Source organism: Arvicanthis niloticus, chromosome 23, assembly GCF_011762505.2.
Source record: "Arvicanthis niloticus isolate mArvNil1 chromosome 23, mArvNil1.pat.X, whole genome shotgun sequence".
NCBI classification, from domain to species: domain Eukaryota; kingdom Metazoa; phylum Chordata; class Mammalia; order Rodentia; family Muridae; genus Arvicanthis; species Arvicanthis niloticus.
In genome coordinates, this window is record NC_133430.1 from 16,725,425 (window position 1) to 16,742,891 (window position 17,467).

General features: G+C 46.4%; 1 protein-coding gene across 2 annotated transcripts in view; it reads left to right on the top strand.

Annotated features, from left to right (window-relative positions):
- The first annotated feature begins 520 nt into the window (after positions 1–520).
- Positions 521–17,467, top strand: part of Fbln5 (fibulin 5) — a 67,865-nt gene continuing 50,918 nt past the window's right edge. Inside the window, exons 1-4 of one of the 2 annotated variants that reach the window (XM_076921385.1) lie at positions 521–877; positions 5,044–5,098; positions 7,517–7,568; positions 9,762–10,016. In XM_076921385.1, the coding sequence (XP_076777500.1) occupies positions 861–877; positions 5,044–5,098; positions 7,517–7,568; positions 9,762–10,016 (379 nt within the window). In that variant the 5' untranslated portion in view covers positions 521–860. Of the gene's footprint in view, positions 878–1,201; positions 1,380–5,043; positions 5,099–7,516; positions 7,569–9,761; positions 10,017–17,467 lie in introns of those variants that run through there. The other variant, XM_076921384.1, reaches the window with a different exon arrangement.

A 17,467-nucleotide genomic window follows, 5' to 3' on the forward strand; every position in this document is an offset into this window, starting at 1 on the left:
TGAAGAGCAGTGTCTTTGCCACTTTTGCACTTGATAAGGGGTTCCAGAGCTAGGGAACAAAAGGGAGGCCTATGTGCCCTGACACAGGTGGGCCCATGTGTAGCCCACCATTCTTAGGCTTTTCGCCTTTGACTTTTACAAACCACCCTTCTACTTTGAAAGCCAGACACAGCAAGTAAACAGTAAAAAGCCAAGGAGAACGAGGTGAGGGCCGCCAAGGAGAGTTCTCAGCCATTGCTTGCTCTCCTACAACCTCCCTGCTCATCCGGATCCGCCCTTACCCCACATCTTGCTTAGGGGTACCTAGCTTGTTCCAGCCCTTGCTTTAAGCCTCTGGTTCCCAACTGCTCACACGTCTAGTCCCTGAAGCCTCTTTGGTGGTGAGTTCAAGTTCGTGCTGCCACTGGGCCGGACGACACGCCCCCTCGCACGCGCCCCGCTCCGCCCCAGGGAGGCCGGGCGCCCCCCAGCCCCACGCTCTGCCGGGCTCCCCTCCCAGCGCCGAGCACTTGGCCCTGGCAGACGCCCCAAGATTGTTGTGAGGAGTCTAGCCAGTTGGTGAGCACTGTAATCTGAACCAGCTGTGTCCAGACTGAGGCCCCATTTGCATTGTTTAACATACTTAGAAAATGAAGTGTTCATTTTTAACATTCCTCCTCCAATTGGCTTAATGCTGAATTACTGAAGGGGGTTAAGCGAAACCAGGTGCCGGCGGCGAGGGCTCTGCAGTGGCTCCCAGCACCCGGCACTGTCCCGGCCCTCCGCGCTGCCCGCTCGGCCCCTCCGGAACCAAGCCGCCCCGTCCCGCCGCCGCAGAGCCTGCCTTCCTCGCGTCGCCTCTCCTCCCGCGCATCTCGGACATGCCAGGATTAAAAAGGTAGGTTGGAAGGCGCCAGGAACTGTCTCCAGGCTTAGGAAACTTAACTCCAGACCTGATGGGTGGAAAATGGCTATGGCTGAGATTCCGCCTGTGTCAGGGCACTGGAAAAGACTTTTAGCTAGTGATGCAATGACCCTGTTAATTACAAAAAGCTGCGCCCATTCTCGAAGTCTTCGTTTGGGAGTGGGGATTTTTCTAACAGCGTCAGGAGTCAGCATCTCGAGCGAGGCAGCAGACAACCTCTCCGGGTCATTTTGTTTTCTTTTTGGAAAGGGAAGCGACACTGTGCGCAGTTTATAAAATATCACACTACATATTTTTTAAATTTGGGAGACTGCTGACTACGGTACCAGCAATTGCTTTGCTGCGACGGCTGTGAGGAAAGCAGGAGTCTCGGAACACTTCTGCCTGCGTTTGCTCTATGTGTGCGATTTACAGAGGGAATGGGACCTAGAAGTTTCGAGCCAATGAACAGTGGACACTGCAGACAGAGACACATGTAAGCAAATGTTTTGCTGTTCTTTGCGGAAATTGCAATTCCAGTCAAGTAATCCTTGAGCCTTGAGGAAGTTTAAGGATGACATCTGTTCTCCCTTTCTCCAGCGTCTCTTGAAAATATAGCTGCCCTGCACAGATCTGCACTTTCTCTCTGTGTGTTTGCATGTGGGAAGGGTGCATGCATGCTAATACAAACTGATCCATATTTTGGTAAGAGAGACTGGAAAAGGCATGCTAACCCTACCGGCTTCTGCCCCTACCCCACTCCCCATTCCTTTTGGCGAAAGCCAGCCCAGGGCTGGCCAGCCCCAAGCTATTACCATAGTTAATATTATCATCCTGCATCCCTGACCAGCAATGACTGTCATTGACAGACAGTTGGAGGGTCTGTCGTCTTCTTCCCCTCCTCCCCCTCCCACTCCTTTTCTTTTTTTGGATGGTGGACCCAGATTCAAAAGAAAAAGTTTGAGACACAGTTTCTCCTATCCAGTATTAATTATGCTTCGTTTTTGGAACAATTTCTTTCTGGAAAGCCTCTGTGTTAGCCTGGAGATTATTTGGCCCCCAGGACCCAGTCACAGCTCTTCTAGGAGGCTGGGCTTGGGGCTGGCCAGCCCTAGGCTGGCTTTCGCCAAAAGGAATGGGGAGTTGGGTAGGGGGAGAAGCCGGTAGGGTTAGCATGCCTTTTCCAGTCTCTCTAGAACTGTGCTGCATGCAGTCAGGCTGTTCTGTCTCCAACATAAACGAGACGGGATTTTATAACCACCTGAAAGGAAACTTCATGAGAAGAAACAGGAAAACATTGAAATTCATAATCTACAGACTGGAAAATAAATTTGTTATTGTTCTCTTATTCCTTCCAGATATAAAGTCTGGCTCTTGCAAATATCAAAAAGCCCTGGGATTTGGCTCTGCGCTTTATAAGGTCAGAGCTGTCTCCAGTGTTGGAGAACCTGGCTCACATAGGCGGTTAGATGAAATGAAAACCTGTCTACTCAGGATTGGATCTGGGATTGCGTGAAGGAAGTGGGTTTGCATCTTCCAGTACCACATCAGGCTTGGATTTGTCTGGGTACCACCTTTCCTCTGCATCTTCTACATACCTACTGCTATTTCTCTTGAGCCATGGGTCAGGGATGTGAATGAGCGTGGAATCCACTGAGCACTCATTCTGAAAAGGCAGGGACTGTGGAGTCATGGTCCTGGGTGGGTAATAATAAGCCTCGGACTCCAACCAGGTCTCTAGCCATGCTGAGAACATTCAAGATCACCTCCTCCAGGAAGCTTCCTCTGCTGACTCTTGACACTCTTATTAAAGCAAACCTATAATCCAGGCCCATGCCACAAAGCAGCCAGCTCAGGTGGTTGGTGTCTGGGTCACAGCTCTGTGGCTCTCCTACCCAGTATCTATGCTGCAAACTGTAGTTGCTTGGATAAACGCTAGCAAGCTGAACAGTGTGGTAACAGACTGGATCATCTGCATAGACTTCACACTGTCTTCCACCTTTCCTGCTTTAAGAGCCCAGGTCAGTAGTGTTAGGCTCCGTGACTCTTTAACCTGCAAAACAGCTCTTATACCCTATTCCGTGTTGTGTGGTGCACATCTGTAACTCCAGCATTTGGGAGGCAGAGGTAGGAGATCAGGAGTTCTGAGCCAGATTTGACTGTATAGCCAGTTTGAGGCTAGCCTGGGCTACATGACATCCTGTCTTTAAAAATCAAATCAAAACAAAACAAAAAGGCTGGCTGAAGTGTCTGTCTTGTAATCCCAGTACTCAAGAAGCTGAGGTACAATTGCCACAAGCTTGAGGCCAGCCTGGGCCATATTGTAAGTTGTAGGTTAGCCTGGGCTACAGAGTAAGACCTTGCTTTAAAAAAAATGCACCCCAAGCCACAAAAGAAAAAACTTATAGAAAGTCTATACCTATTAAACACCCCCCTCCCCACTCCAGAAGCTCACAATCCTGGGAGCCACCAGTTTTCCTTCTGAATCTGAAAACTCTGGGATACTTGATGTAAATTGAATTCTATGTGTTTGTGTGTGTCACTCATCTCACTATGGCATTCCCATGGACCATCAATGTTGTTGCTCCTAGTTTTTTTGTTTTGTTTTATTTTAATTACATTTATTTACTTTCTTGGGAGGCGCTTGTGTTGCTGTGCACGTGTGGTAGTCAGAGGACAACTTTCAAAAGTTGGTTCTTTCTTTCTACTATATTACCCAGGCTGACTTTGAACTCCTGGGTTCCAGTGACCTTTGCACTTTAACCTTTTGGAGCAGCTAGGACTATAAGTACATAGCAAGATGCCTAGCTTTCCAGATTGTATCATGTCCAGCTTTCAAGTTTAAGTCTGAATAATATTGTTGGTGTGTGTGTGTGTGTGTGTGTGTGTGTATGTATGAGAGAGGGAGAGAGAGAGAGAGAGAGAGGTTTAGCTATTCTTGCATGAACATTTGGATTGGTTATTGTCCAAAATGCTGCTGTGAGCATGCATGTACATATGTCTGTCTGGTCTTTGACTCAGTTCTCTGGGGAGTGCACTCTGGAGTGAGTCTGCTGGATCACGGGTGAGGACAGCACACCGCTGCACCAGTTTTACCGTTCTATCAGTCATGCACAGTAATGCTGTGATCTTTCTACGTTCTTCCCATACCTGCTGTTTTCTGTCTTGCATTTTTTTTAAGATTAAAAAAATCATTTTATGTGTATGAGTGTTTGCTCTGGGTGCAAATGAAAGTTGCTGCTTGACTGTATCAGGTAAAGAATGACTGAGGAAGATACTGGATGCCAATCTCTGGCGCCCGTAGGGATATACAGACATGTACATATGCACTGACACACATGCACCAACACATGTCAGCACACATAGGTCTGTGCATGCTGCACACATAGCCTTCTTAATGGGTGTAAGCGGCACAGACTTTTCAGTTTTAAAGTGTACTGGTGACCACAGTTTCACCAGACAAAATGTTGGCCACAGCAAAGAACCAAATTACCCACAGGCAAAAATGTTTACTTGCTTGTGGGTGGCCATGTTGGCTGAGCCAGGGTGTCATGGCATTTCCTGCTGTTACCCACTGGTTTTCCTGTACTGGTTCCTCAGCCTTCCATCACCCTGGGATGGCAGTTCTCACAAGCCACATGCTAGGTGGACCCTGGGTTCCTGGGCCTTTTAAGCCCAGGTTCTCACATGTGTGGACTGAGGGCCCCACATTCTGGTTAAGTGACTTCCTGCAAACACAAAGCCTCTCATATTCTAGCTTTCATGGTTTGAAGACACAGAAGCTCTTAGCTTTGCAGTCATGTCTGAATAATGATTAATTCAGGTGGTCTCCATGCAGAATGACAAAAGGCCAAGACAACTGGTTGATGCCACAGCTGGGGGGGGGGGGTCTTTGGATTTTTGTTCCTAAGCAGCGAAGCCTTGTTGTAGTCAAGCATGTGACCTAACTCACTATCCCAACACATGAAGCAAGTGTTAAGAGGCTGGCTCATGCGGGGTTAGACTAGAGGGCTAAAAGCCCTCTTGGGCTCTGCTGAGTGTGCCCTGTTCACTTGCAAACACATGGCAAAACCGCCAAGTAAATGTCTGGGTAGCAGGAGGGCCGGGTTTCATGAATGTGAGCGTCCGGTGGCACTCACTCTGGTTTTTACTGCCAACAGGATGCTCACTGTCACCATCCTGGCACTCTGGCTTCCGCATCGTGGGAATGCGCAGGTAAGGTTTCACGTCATCCAGAAGCATGTCACAAAGTTGGGGGAGGGCATCTAGCCATGCATTTAGGGTCCTGGGGTTACAGGAATGGGAAGCATTCTGCAGTCCACTTACTACCCTCCATACATACAGATCAGAGCTAAGGCTCTAAGAGATGGGGGTTGGACCCAGGGTGACGTAGGTTGCAAGTGGCAAAGTTGGAATTGGATCTCAGCACCCTGGCTCCAAACCTTTGTGTCCCTCAGAGAACACTAACCTAAGTCCCTCACTAACTTAAATGGTAGTTCAATGTGGTGTTTCTGGTCAGGGTGACCCCTGGGATGCTTGCAAAGGACCCCCATGGATAGGTCAATGTGCGTTTCCACTCATACAATGCCCAGTGAAAGAGGTAGGAGGTGAAGACCCAACCATCCCAATGTGCAGTGTGTGGGGCTAGGTGTGTGCTACCTGGAGTATGTGGGGGGGTGTCACTTCCCCTGGGAGGAGTGTGCAAGGGGTAATGAAGTTGAGTTCAAAGCGAGGGCCTAAGAGCAGTTGTAGTTTCATTTTTAAAGCTACAGGGAGGGCTGTGCCAGATGAGTCAGCCCCAAGTAATGTGGTAGGATTCCTCTGGATTGGTGGTTCTCAACCTGTGGTTACGACCAGTTCTTGACCCCTTTGGGGGTGGTCAGACAACCTAAGACTATCAGAAAGCACAGATATTTACATCGTGATACATACAGTGGCAAAATTACAGTTATGAAGTAGCAATGAAATAATTTTATGGTTGGGAGTCAGCACAAGAGGGGAAACTGTATTAAACAGTTGCAGGTTAGGAAGGCCAAGAGCCACTGTTCTAGATGGCTCAGAGAGGCCCTTCTGTGTGGCCCTTCTTGTGGACAGAAAATAAAGACAGTCCTCACTAAGGCTGAGGGGTGCAGGTGAGGAAGGGTAGGCACCTGCCCATCATGCACAAGGCCGTAAGTTTGACATCTAGCACTGAAAAAAAATATGTTGGGGTGAGGCAAGGAAAAGAATTATGAAGTACATTCAAAGGCCATTAGACACACTCATGCCATTGGAGACAGGAAGGACTTGAGGAGAATGTAAAAGAATTTTAGATCTCAGAAGGACCTTGGCAACCTGTAATCTAGTCCCAAGGGTTACAGGCAAAGAAGCAGACAGTGGTCTCAGATAACATTAATTAGCATAAGCATTTATAGTAACATTGTTCCTCTTTGTAAGTACTTATAACTAAGTAACAGTACCCCACTTTACAGATACAGAAACTGAGGCAAAGGGAGGGGATGAGGAGAGTAAGGACTCTAGTGAGAATTAAAAATCAGGTAAACAAGTGGCTTGAGCCCATTCTACCCCAGAACTGAGGCAGTAAGCAGGGCTGGAATCTGATCTCCTTGGTTCTGTGGTATAGACTCCTGGTTCTTCTGGGTCCTTTGTCCTGAGGCTCTAAGGCTTGGGACCCTCAGCAGTAGTACAGGCCAGGCTCAGCATCTCCACAAATCACCCCATGTCTCAGGGAAGCCTGACCTTGAGGCTGAAGGGGGGGCTTGGTGACAGGTGTAGCACAATCCTAGACACTGAACTCATTCCTATGTCAGACTCCAGGCCTCTGCAAGGGGCCCTCAGACTGTTCCCAGCTCAAGTTTCTAAAAGTTTATAGTCAAGGCTGGAGAGATGGCTCAGCCCACAGCCAAAAATACAAAAGTTCACAGCACTTAGGAAACAGAGGCGGAAAGACAAGTTCCAGGCCAGCCTGGATTACATAATGAGATCTTTGTCTTGATAACAAAACAAAAGTAAACCAGTTTAAACTAAAAAAAATAAATAAATAAAGATAAAAAATAAAAAAAAAAACCAAAACCAAAACCTGAATGTACAGTTATAGCTCAGGTAAAATCACAACTGTCGCCAATTGCCAAAATGTGTCACTGCCTTGCTGACATTGAAATGAAGGAATGTCCCCATCCCCTGTCCTTAGAAAATGGTCCACATCTGCCATGTAGCTTTTGCTTTACCAACACAACTGAGAGCCAGGGGACTCTCTGATTTGTGGGTCTGTGAAGGGGAGGTGGACAGCGCTCGGGGAGTCTCCTTCCCTGGAAGTGGGGCTGTTGCGTTACAGCTTCATATGTGGTCATTATTGCTCCTCATCACATGGGCATGACAAAAATCCATAAGTCCTGACACTGGGGGTCATGAGGCAGTGGTGTAGGGTGTCTCAAAAACAATACTAAGTGTGCAATGATTGTAAGAAAACATTTACAAGTAGAGACCTATTCCACATGTGGGTGTTACGTGTGCCTCTCCAACCCCCCCTTTTACTCCACTTCCCAAATGCTTTTGTAAAGTGTGATGCTTTTATAATGACAAAGAAGGCAAGGCAAGTGACCGGACCTGTTTCTTCTTTCTCCTTCTCTACAGCAACAGTGCACCAACGGCTTTGACCTGGACCGCCAGACAGGACAGTGTTTAGGTATGTGATGCTGACAGTCCTTTTTTAGGTGGGGACATTTGGTGACAGTTCAATTGCTATGATGTTTCTGCCATAGCTGTTGTTCGGTGTTGTCAAATCTTCATGTGCTTTCTCCATGGAAGTACACAGATGGAATGACCAAGCCAGTAACACCCTTGTTGCTTCTGTTGTTGTGCTAAGTAAGCACTTCCCGGGGCCAAAGAATCATCTCTCTCCTCAACAAACATTTCTGTTGGATCTGCTCCCCTGCACCACTTCCACAAGGTTCCATAAGAATAGCAGCTTAAATGTTGCTAATTTCAGGCCCCATAGCCCTCTGGATCCGAGGCCTGACATCCATCTACCAGGCTAATACCAAAGTATTGGCAGGGCTTTATATCTCTGGGCTCAAGGAGACGAGCATCTTTTTTTCTCATGGGAGAAGTTGGTGGGATCCACTCTCCTGAAGTTATAGGTTGTAGGTCCTCCATCCTTTCTGGTTGTCTGGTGAGGCCCTTCCCAGCTTCTAGAAACTGTGTTCATCCCTTGGTTGGTAGCCTGTGACAGTCACAATTATGGGTTCCCTCTTCCATTGTAACTCCTCTGACCAAATCTCCTGCCATCTCCGTTTTTACCACTCACACAACTACACAGGGTGTCCCATAGCATAACCTAGGATGGATGCTCTCATCTCAAAGCCAACTGATCGGTAACCTGAGTGGAATCAGCGCTCTGACCTAACGGCTTCCCAGGTTCCAGGAACGAGGAAGTACTTTGATGGACATTCTCTCAGCCTGCCCTCTAGTGGAGAGACTGTTGTGGTGACAAGTTAGTGGAGTAAGCTCATGTTCAAGTGGAGATAACTATGATGGTCCCTGAAAAGGCAGAGAAGAGAGGCAAGCTTTATGCTCAGACTCAGCCAAGAGTCAGACCCAGTTTGAATTGGATATTGATGAATAGAATCCTGAGAGATCTCAGCCACAGTGGAAGGAACAGCATAGACAAAGAACTGGGGTATAAAGGCAGTTCAGGCATGGCATGCTGAGGGTAGGGCGTAGAGCATGTGGAGAGGATAAGGCCTGGCCACCCCACATTGGGAGGATACTTAAATTCTTAATTAGATTTAATTTAGGTCAAATCATTTTTCTGTCCGAGTCACATCAACTGAGAACCAGAAGGGAGATAGTTGGCTTACAAGAATGAATTAAACCTTGAAGACTCAGCCTCATTCTTGGATTTACTGTACCAAAAATAGCTCTCTGGTTTAAGGATGCACTACAGGGCAGAGAAGGCCGAGGCTTCTTTTCCAGCCCATTTCTTTCACCAAAGAACAGACCATTGCACTCTGAACCACAGCATCTGCAGTTCCCAAGCTGGGAGTTGGCATGAATTTCTCAGATGACATGATGGGCGAGCTGCCCAGATCCAGGCATCCCTCCCCAGTCTCCAGTTCCACACAGAGCAGGCTCCAGAGCTGGTGGCAGGGTCCAGCACCCAAAGCCAGGTCTGCTGTTCACTGGAGCCAGAGTTGGGGCCTCCCTTGACTCCACCCTGACAAGGCTGATTTTTCTAGACAGACCACCACTCTCCTTCCAGAGTGAGCTGATCTCCAGCAGGGCTAGACACAGTCTTGTTTTGCTGGCACTGTTTGAGTCAACTTGAAAGCAATGGCTCTGCTTTCTCAGCAAGTAACTATGAGCCAAGCCTTGTCTTTCTGGGTGTAAAGGTCTCTTTCTTTCTTGCTCAGCTATTACTTTGAATAGAAATGGTTCTGCTCTCATGTTTTCAGAGTATAGGAAATGCACAGGAGAGTGAGTATCTGGCAGGTTTTTGCACTCACAGACACCCCAATCTATTTATTTTTACGGTTGCTTTCCTTATGTAAATCAAAGGCATTTTTATCTGCTATATTCCTATATGTTAAAGACTACATTTGCCCAGGTTTCAAATGTGGCGTTCTTTAAAGAAAAATATGATGCCAACAATAGTCTGGGTTTCTGTGGGTGGGGGTCATTTGTGATAAGAGGGCTTAAAGAGCTAATGTTTGGCAACACAGGTCAATTTTCAAGTCAATTTGCCTGATGTTGGGAAAGCATCAGATTGCAGTGAGCCAGATGAAATGTTAGAGGGTCATTACCATCAGTCTGCACTGCTTCTATATGCACAGTGTCATGGAGGGGCCATTGAAATTTGTCCTTTCTGTGGCCCCTGCAGATATTGATGAATGCCGGACCATCCCTGAGGCTTGTCGTGGGGACATGATGTGTGTCAACCAGAATGGCGGGTATTTGTGTATCCCTCGAACCAACCCAGTGTATCGAGGGCCCTACTCAAATCCCTACTCTACAGTCTACTCAGGCCCATACCCAGCAGCTGCCCCACCAGTACCAGCTTCCAACTACCCCACGATTTCAAGGCCTCTTGTCTGCCGCTTTGGATATCAGATGGATGAGGGCAACCAGTGTGTGGGTGAGTAACCCGGTAACTGTCCTCTCACATAGTGAACTTTCTCAAGGGTGCTGTCAGAATCTAAAATGTGTTCCCAAATGGAGCTAGCTGCCGTGAAATATGCCAATCTGACAGTAGTCTGCTGTCTACAAATGACATAATGTGTTATTCCAGATATATTTCTGGGTCCTCTTCTGAATCATCTAGAAAGCCAATTTGTTCTTTATTTCTACCAATTGATCCATCCATCCATCCATCCACCCATCATTCAGCATAGATCATCCATCCATCCATCCATCCATCCATCCACCTATCATTCAGCATCTATCTATCTATCTATCTATCTATCTATCTATCTATCTATTATCCATCTATTCTCTATCATCCACCCATCCATCCATCATCATCCATCTATCCATCCATCCATCCACCATCCATCCATCCATCCATCCACCATCCACCATCTATCCATGTATCCATCCATTCATCATCATCCATCATCCATCCATCCACCATCCATCCATCCATCCACCATCCATCCATCCATCCCTCCATCCACCCATTCATCCATCATCCACCCATCCATCTATCATCCATCCATCATCCATCCATTTATCCATCCATTCATCATCATCTACCCATTCATCTCATTTTTTGATCTCATTGGTGATCAACCTCATGTTTTCTTAACTAAATACCCAATGCATCTCATCAGACTCAGGGCCAATGCTCTGTCTTCTATGTATTAAACGGATTGAGTATTGCTGCAGGAAAGCCTTGAGAGCCAACACAAGATGACCTGGAAAAGAAAGTGGGTTTCTTAGGTGGGAGCCAGTTTTCTTACGACTAACGGGGCCTTGCTGATAGGGATTCTGGGGGGAAAGTAGACACTATTACATCATAAGCACCCAATTAGCAGCACCCTATAGAGCTCAGATTCTATTGGCCAGTGCTGCCTTGGAGAAGAGTTGCCTGGGGTCCTGCCAGTCCTTTGGTAGTAATTGGATTAAATTCCTGTAACTGTCTCCAACTTTGGAGGGTAACATTGAAGAGAGATTGACAGTGAAGCTCAAACTCTTTTGACTGTGTATCCCCTCTGCCAAATCCTTTTAGACTTAGATCCCTATCACAGGCATATTTATACATGACACATGCATCCTGTTCTGCTCATGTGGATTGAGGAATATAAAGCACACGTAAGAAATAGGAAATTTAAAAGAATGTAATAATAAATTTGAGATGAAATTCTAATATTTACTTTCCATGGCCTTAAAAGTGCGAGAGACTATCAGTCTAGTTAATAAGACTTTTGTGAGTTTCAGGGCTCTGAAGTAGCTAGAGCTAGTAACTAACAGCTAGAGACTGCGCTGATTATAAATACATAAATATGTTCATGTGAATGAGTATGTATTTACACTAAAAATATTTGAACACTATGCAAATATATATGTCCTTCAACGCTACAGGGAAAACTGAATATACCTGGGCTCATAATTCTGCATTATTACGAGTCTCAAAGGACCTGGTGTGTATGTTGGGGGTACATATGCATGTGCTGACTGAGATTTACCTTAACTAAGAACATGCCAAGGGAAGATTTGGAACCCAGTCAAGCCACATGCTTCTCAGCTTTGCAGGAGAAGACAGCATCATGCTTCTTATGGCACACAGCAGAACAATAGGCCGTTGTAAACAGAAGGGACTTTTGGGATACTCTTTAGCTGCAGCCTCTGATTTTTTGGAAAGGTGAATGTGGACCTCGGCAAGTTAGGTCATTGTGCAGTTAGGATATGAGACCAGCTAACTGCTCCCATCTAGTAGAAAATAAATGGCCTCAAAGAAGATGGTGTGTGTGTGTGGGGGGGGGGAGGATACTGGAGGGCAGATGAGCTGAGTGAAGGCAGTACAGGCTTTTGGAAAAGGGTCTCATCTGGTATCTGGTCCTGGTATAGACAGTTCTTGGGCTATCTCACTCAGCCCTTCCATTGAACATTTGGGCTTTCACTGCCTTAGAGCTCCCTGGATGGCCTTCTTCATCCTACATACCTCCTTCCAGGGACTCAAGGCTCTTGGCACTGAAGACATGCTGGGAAGCCTATTCATCTGGTGACCCCTCTGATGTCATACCACTTGTGGTTCAGAACCTGTTACATAGACATGTGGAGCCTTTCATAATGGCCCCTTTGTAAGCCCAGTACAATCTGGGAACCCCAGCAAGGACTGGCACCAGGCCCATCCATTTCCAAAATGTCTAGTATTATGCATTCATAAGTCCTGAGTTCTTCTGACTTCCCTTCACTCCACCCCACCGTTTCCTGACTTACCAGGGCTGAGGCCTCTGTGGGCATTGTGAGAGGTAGTGGCAGAGGGCCAGGGCAGGGGAAGGGCTGGGAAGGGCAGCGCTCTAACCAATGTTCCAGGGAACTAGGGCAGGGGGCAGGGGGCTTGGAGCAGAGGAGAGGGAGCGAGTTAGCAGGTGTATGCAAGGGAAAAGGGCTTAACAGGCATTCCTAGAGCAATGGACTCTGAGGAGGAAACAGTGATGAGTGGTGAGAATTCAGTGAGAATCAGACATTTCTGAAGCTTTGGCGGCTCATGGAGAGATGCCTGTATCTTCTCCCCTTCAAAATAAACCTATGAGCATCAGCACCAGCTGTGGCAGTAGTGACGCCATACACTAGCTTAGTGTTTGTGTAGTAGGGTCATGGGTCCTCAGCATGCTACAGGTAGAACTGGTATTTCTGTTGTGCCTTTAGGGAAGTCAGAGCACTGAGAAGTTAAGACACCTGGCTGTAGTCACACTGTGTGTTGGGTTGAGTCCCACTTTGAACCATTCAGGCTTTGGATGAGGAACCAACTTGTGGAAAGGGCTATTAGAGAGTCAGTGCAGAAGTCACTGTTAACAGCAAAGTCCTTGCTCATTTTAAAAGAAAATTTTTGTTCTGTAAAAGTCTGAACTGGACAAGAGTTGAGAGAACACTGTGGACATTTTCCACCTGTCACCCAAGGTTTGCAGCTATCAGTACTCGCACCATCTCTTCTTTAGCTTTAGATGCCAAATCAGGTTAAATGGTTTAAAAAAATTTTTTTTAGATTTATTTATTACACACACACACACACACACACATACATTGTACCTGTCTTCAGACACATCTGAAGAGGGCATCAGATCCCATTACAGATGGTTGTGAGCCACCATGTAGTTGCTGGGAATTGAACTCAGAACCTCTGGAAGAGCAATCATTGCTCTTAACCGCTGAGCCATATCTCCAGCCCCTACATGTTATAAGATTTTCTGAAAAAAGTAAAGATTCTTTATAAAAAGACCACAAAACAAACCCCAAAGCCTTCTTTAAAACTTATACTATGCTGGGTGGTGGTGATACATGTCTTTAATCCCAGCACTTGGGAGTCAGAGACAGATGGATATCTGAGTTCAAGGCCAGCCTGGTCCACAGAGTGAGTTCCAGGACAGCCATGTCTACACAGAGAAACTCATTCAGCCCCAAAACAAAAACCAAAACAAAATCCCAAACGACAACAAACCAAACAAAACACAAAAGCAAAACAAAAACCAAAACCAACCAAACAAACAAATGCTCCCCCCAGAAAACCAACTTATAATACATTATCAAACCTATAAAAATCAGTAAAACTCATTTTTGCCGTGAAATATTTATATGTTGTTTAGATTGATTGTCTTATAAATGCTCTTTCCACAGGACTGAGGAGACAGATCAGTGAGCAAAATGCTTGCCTCACAGGCCTAAGGACCTGAGTTCAGATCCCCAGAACCCACATAGAAAAGCCAGGCATGACTGTACATGCCTCTAACTCCAACTATGGGAAATGAAGTCAGGTAGATCCCTGGGGCTTGGTAGCCAGCCAGTCTAGCCTAATCAGCAAGTTCCAAACAAACAAACAAACAAACAACCATGAGGGCGAGTGAGATGGCTCAGGAGGTAAGGGGTCTTGCTATCCAAATTGATTCCTGGGATAACACAATACCTCATTTACACACCTAGTAAAGAGAGAACAGACTTCACCAAATTGTCCTTTAACTTCCACAGAGACACTGTGGCATTAGCATGTGCATGAACATGGAATAAAATATAATGAAAAGGAAGATTTATTTGACATCAAACTCTATGTGCACACTCACATACATGTGGCGCATATGTGCACCTCCCCATACACACATGCATCTACACACGTGCGTTTCCCCCACCCCCACAAACGCTCCCCCCCTTGTGTCCACAGAGTTACATCTGCATAGCTTTCTTAATCGCCTCAGTTGCTGACTCCATCCCTTCTCCTTGCCACTTCCTTGTGGACACAAACTTGTCTGGAGTGGCCACTCATAGCCCATTCCTTCTTTCCAACTGGTATTCTGGGAGCTGGAAATAGGTCTAGAGACTTGTCCCAGCTCTGTCATAATGTTCTGGGCAAACCTCTTCATAGGTAGTGCCTTTTGGTCTTCTGCCCCTTCCATCCCTTCCGGGTTTCCTTTCATAAAGTGTGAGAATCACCTTGAACAAGCTAATGGCTGTCTCCACCCCATGAAGCTCAACTTTCTGGCATTCCAGACATACTTTCAAAGAAGCCATCTTCATCATACTCAAGTTAGCTTGTATCTTCTTCCAGTGCCTTGGGTCCCCAGTAACCCCAGTACCCCAGTATCTCTTACCTTCCTTCCTGACTTCTCTGGTTTGGGTTACACTTCAGTGGTGACTAAACTCTGTTCTGGAACAGTGTGGCCTTGGGTTTGAGTCCCTGAGTCCCTAGCTAAAAGTCTAGATTACTTGGGACATTTTTGTGGACAGGGGCATAATGACCCAAGAATTACAGTCCCCAAGCCAAGAATGCTTTGTACTGAGAAGAACAACAGCTTGGGTTGAGGGTGACCAGTTCCCAACAAGGCTGTTGGGATCCAGAGCTGGGTGCAATGTGTCACCTTGCTTTTCCACCCCTGGAAGATATGGTAACCAGATTCTTTAGATGAGGGCTGAGGGCAGTGAGGCAGAGCTAACTGGCAAGGAAGAAACGCTGCTGTTGGAGCCGAGGTCACAGACCTGGACCCAGACATAGTGCAGATCAAACAACACACAGAGTTCTGAGCCAGTGAAGAGCCATCTGGGAAAAGTAAGGGCTGGCTATGTTGAATTAAAAGCAAGGAGTGGGGTGGGTGTGTGCAATGATGGGTTTCCTAGATTCAAACTGCCATCCTGGAACCTTCTTTTCATGACATATTGCTTCTGTGAACCAATCCTGCAATGTGGTTGCCACCAGTCTCTGCATATTTATTCCTTATGGGTTTCAACATGCCATCTCTCTGGGTGACATTCTACATAAGCCTGGCTTTGCTAACCAACTTGGCTTAAGAGCAAGTTAGGGACTCACTCCACCAGTGACAGAAATTCGTGATGTGTTCTGCAGCTGAGAAAGTGGTTTCTCCAGAGCCGCTCCAGGCATCTTCTGGCCATTCCTGAGACCACGGTCAGACCACTGTTTATTCCCTAGCTGCTCTGGGCTTTTGTTGTGAGTGATCAGGGCACCCAAGCAGGCAGAAAGCAACAAAGTACAGATCTTTCTGGAAGATGCATTGAGTTGGCCTAAGACGCTCTTGAGTTATTTTTCCTGACTGCTAGCCAGTATTTAGTCAACTAATTTACTTCACAGAGTGCCCCATTTATGCCAGGCTCTCTGGTTTAGGCACGAAGGGGAATAGCCAGGGGTCTGTGGTCAAGGAAGGGAGATCAGATACTATGCAAGCAGCTGAAAGACAAGGGAGCCTGGGAGTGGCTAATGTGGCACAGGGCCAGGAAGACTCTGGGAGTGGAAGGGCTAAAGTTCTGAAGTGAGCCAGACCCTGGATTTCTTCTCGGTTGACTACTTCCTACAGCTGAAGCCTGGAGTTCTATACCTTTGTCTAAAATATAAAAAAGTATAACCATGCCTAGCCTGCATGAAAATACCTTACCTAGAGTCTGCATGGAATGTCACACACATTATTTGGAAATGATTTATGGTGGAGGCTGCTAGGGTCTTAAAGTGATAGCAAGTGCAAAGACTCATACAGCTTGAAGTGTATCGAAGGCCTGATTCTTTAGAAACCTTAACAAGAATAACTCAAAGCTGAGCTTTGACCACACCCACCTTGTAGGCCTTCAAAGCCTTGAGATTTTAGAATTTGCTTTAAGGTTCCAGAAAGGCTTGGTTTGTTTAAGTTGTGAGACAAAGCCATGGAAGTCAGCCCAGTGTGGCATTTGTTCCCAGCCCCAAGACTTAGCTAAGAGCACATTGAAACCTCAGTCACAGCACAGCAGGTCTGTGGTTCGCACACGTGAGGGAGGAACTGGAGGGCTTTGCTTCTAGCGGATGGATGGATGGATGGATGGATGGACACTTTGTATTTTCTCTCTAGCTCTCCAGCTTGGGCTGTAATGTGACACCCCGGCCTCAGGCTCAGAAAGTGTGCAGGATGGGGGGTTCCTCAGTAGCTGAGGGTTTTGGGATCAACTAGGTTGTGGGAGTAAACAGCATAGAAGCAGGGGCTCTGCCATTGGCTTTTGTCAGCAGCCTTTGTGCTGCTCCAAGCAAGCCTATGTATCCACTGGCCATCCCCAAACAGTGTTCTACATCTGCTTCAGTTGTTCCTGTCATAGGCTGGGGAATTGGAGCATGGGAACTCACTCACCTTCTCTAAACCTTTTATTAATTAATTAATTAATTAATTAATTCATGTTTTTTGATTTTTGAGACAGATTTTTTTTTCTGTGTAGCTCTGACTCTGTCCTGGAGCTCACTCTGTAGACCAGGCTGGCCTTGAACTCAGAGATCCTCCTGCCTCTGCCTCCTGAGTGCTGGGATTAAAAGCATGCACCAAAGCCACCTGGCCCATTTTTCTAAGTATAAATATGGATAGTACTACAAACCTTGAAGGATTATTTTGAGAATTCTATAGGATACGGCACACAGATCATCTAATCTGGCTGGCTCATGGCAGCAGCTTACATATTAGTTACTATCATGATTTTAAGCCTTACCCTTTCTGGCCTAGGACTGGCTTCTTGCCATGTTCCATCTGCAGCAGTTGGAGTTAGCATGGACTTCCAGAGAACTCAGCAGAGAAGGGACTCTGCGAAGTCAGCTGGTAGGAAACGAAAACATATCTCTAGCGGTCAGGGAGCACAATCTATGGTGCTCCCAGGTTGTAAAATGTTGCTAATCTACGATTACACCTGAAGCCACAAAACCCTTGACTGCATGTCTGCTCACTTAAGGAGAGGCAGAAACATTTTAAAAATTGTAGTCACCGAATTGCTAGACTTTATTAAAATTGTATTATTTTACTTAAAAAACAGATACTCCCAATTATAGCAAAGCCTAACCGAGGCAGCTGTACTGGTTAAGGGACAGTTAAGACAGGGGTAAGAACTGGACTCTGGCCCTTGATCTACTTGTTATTGGCT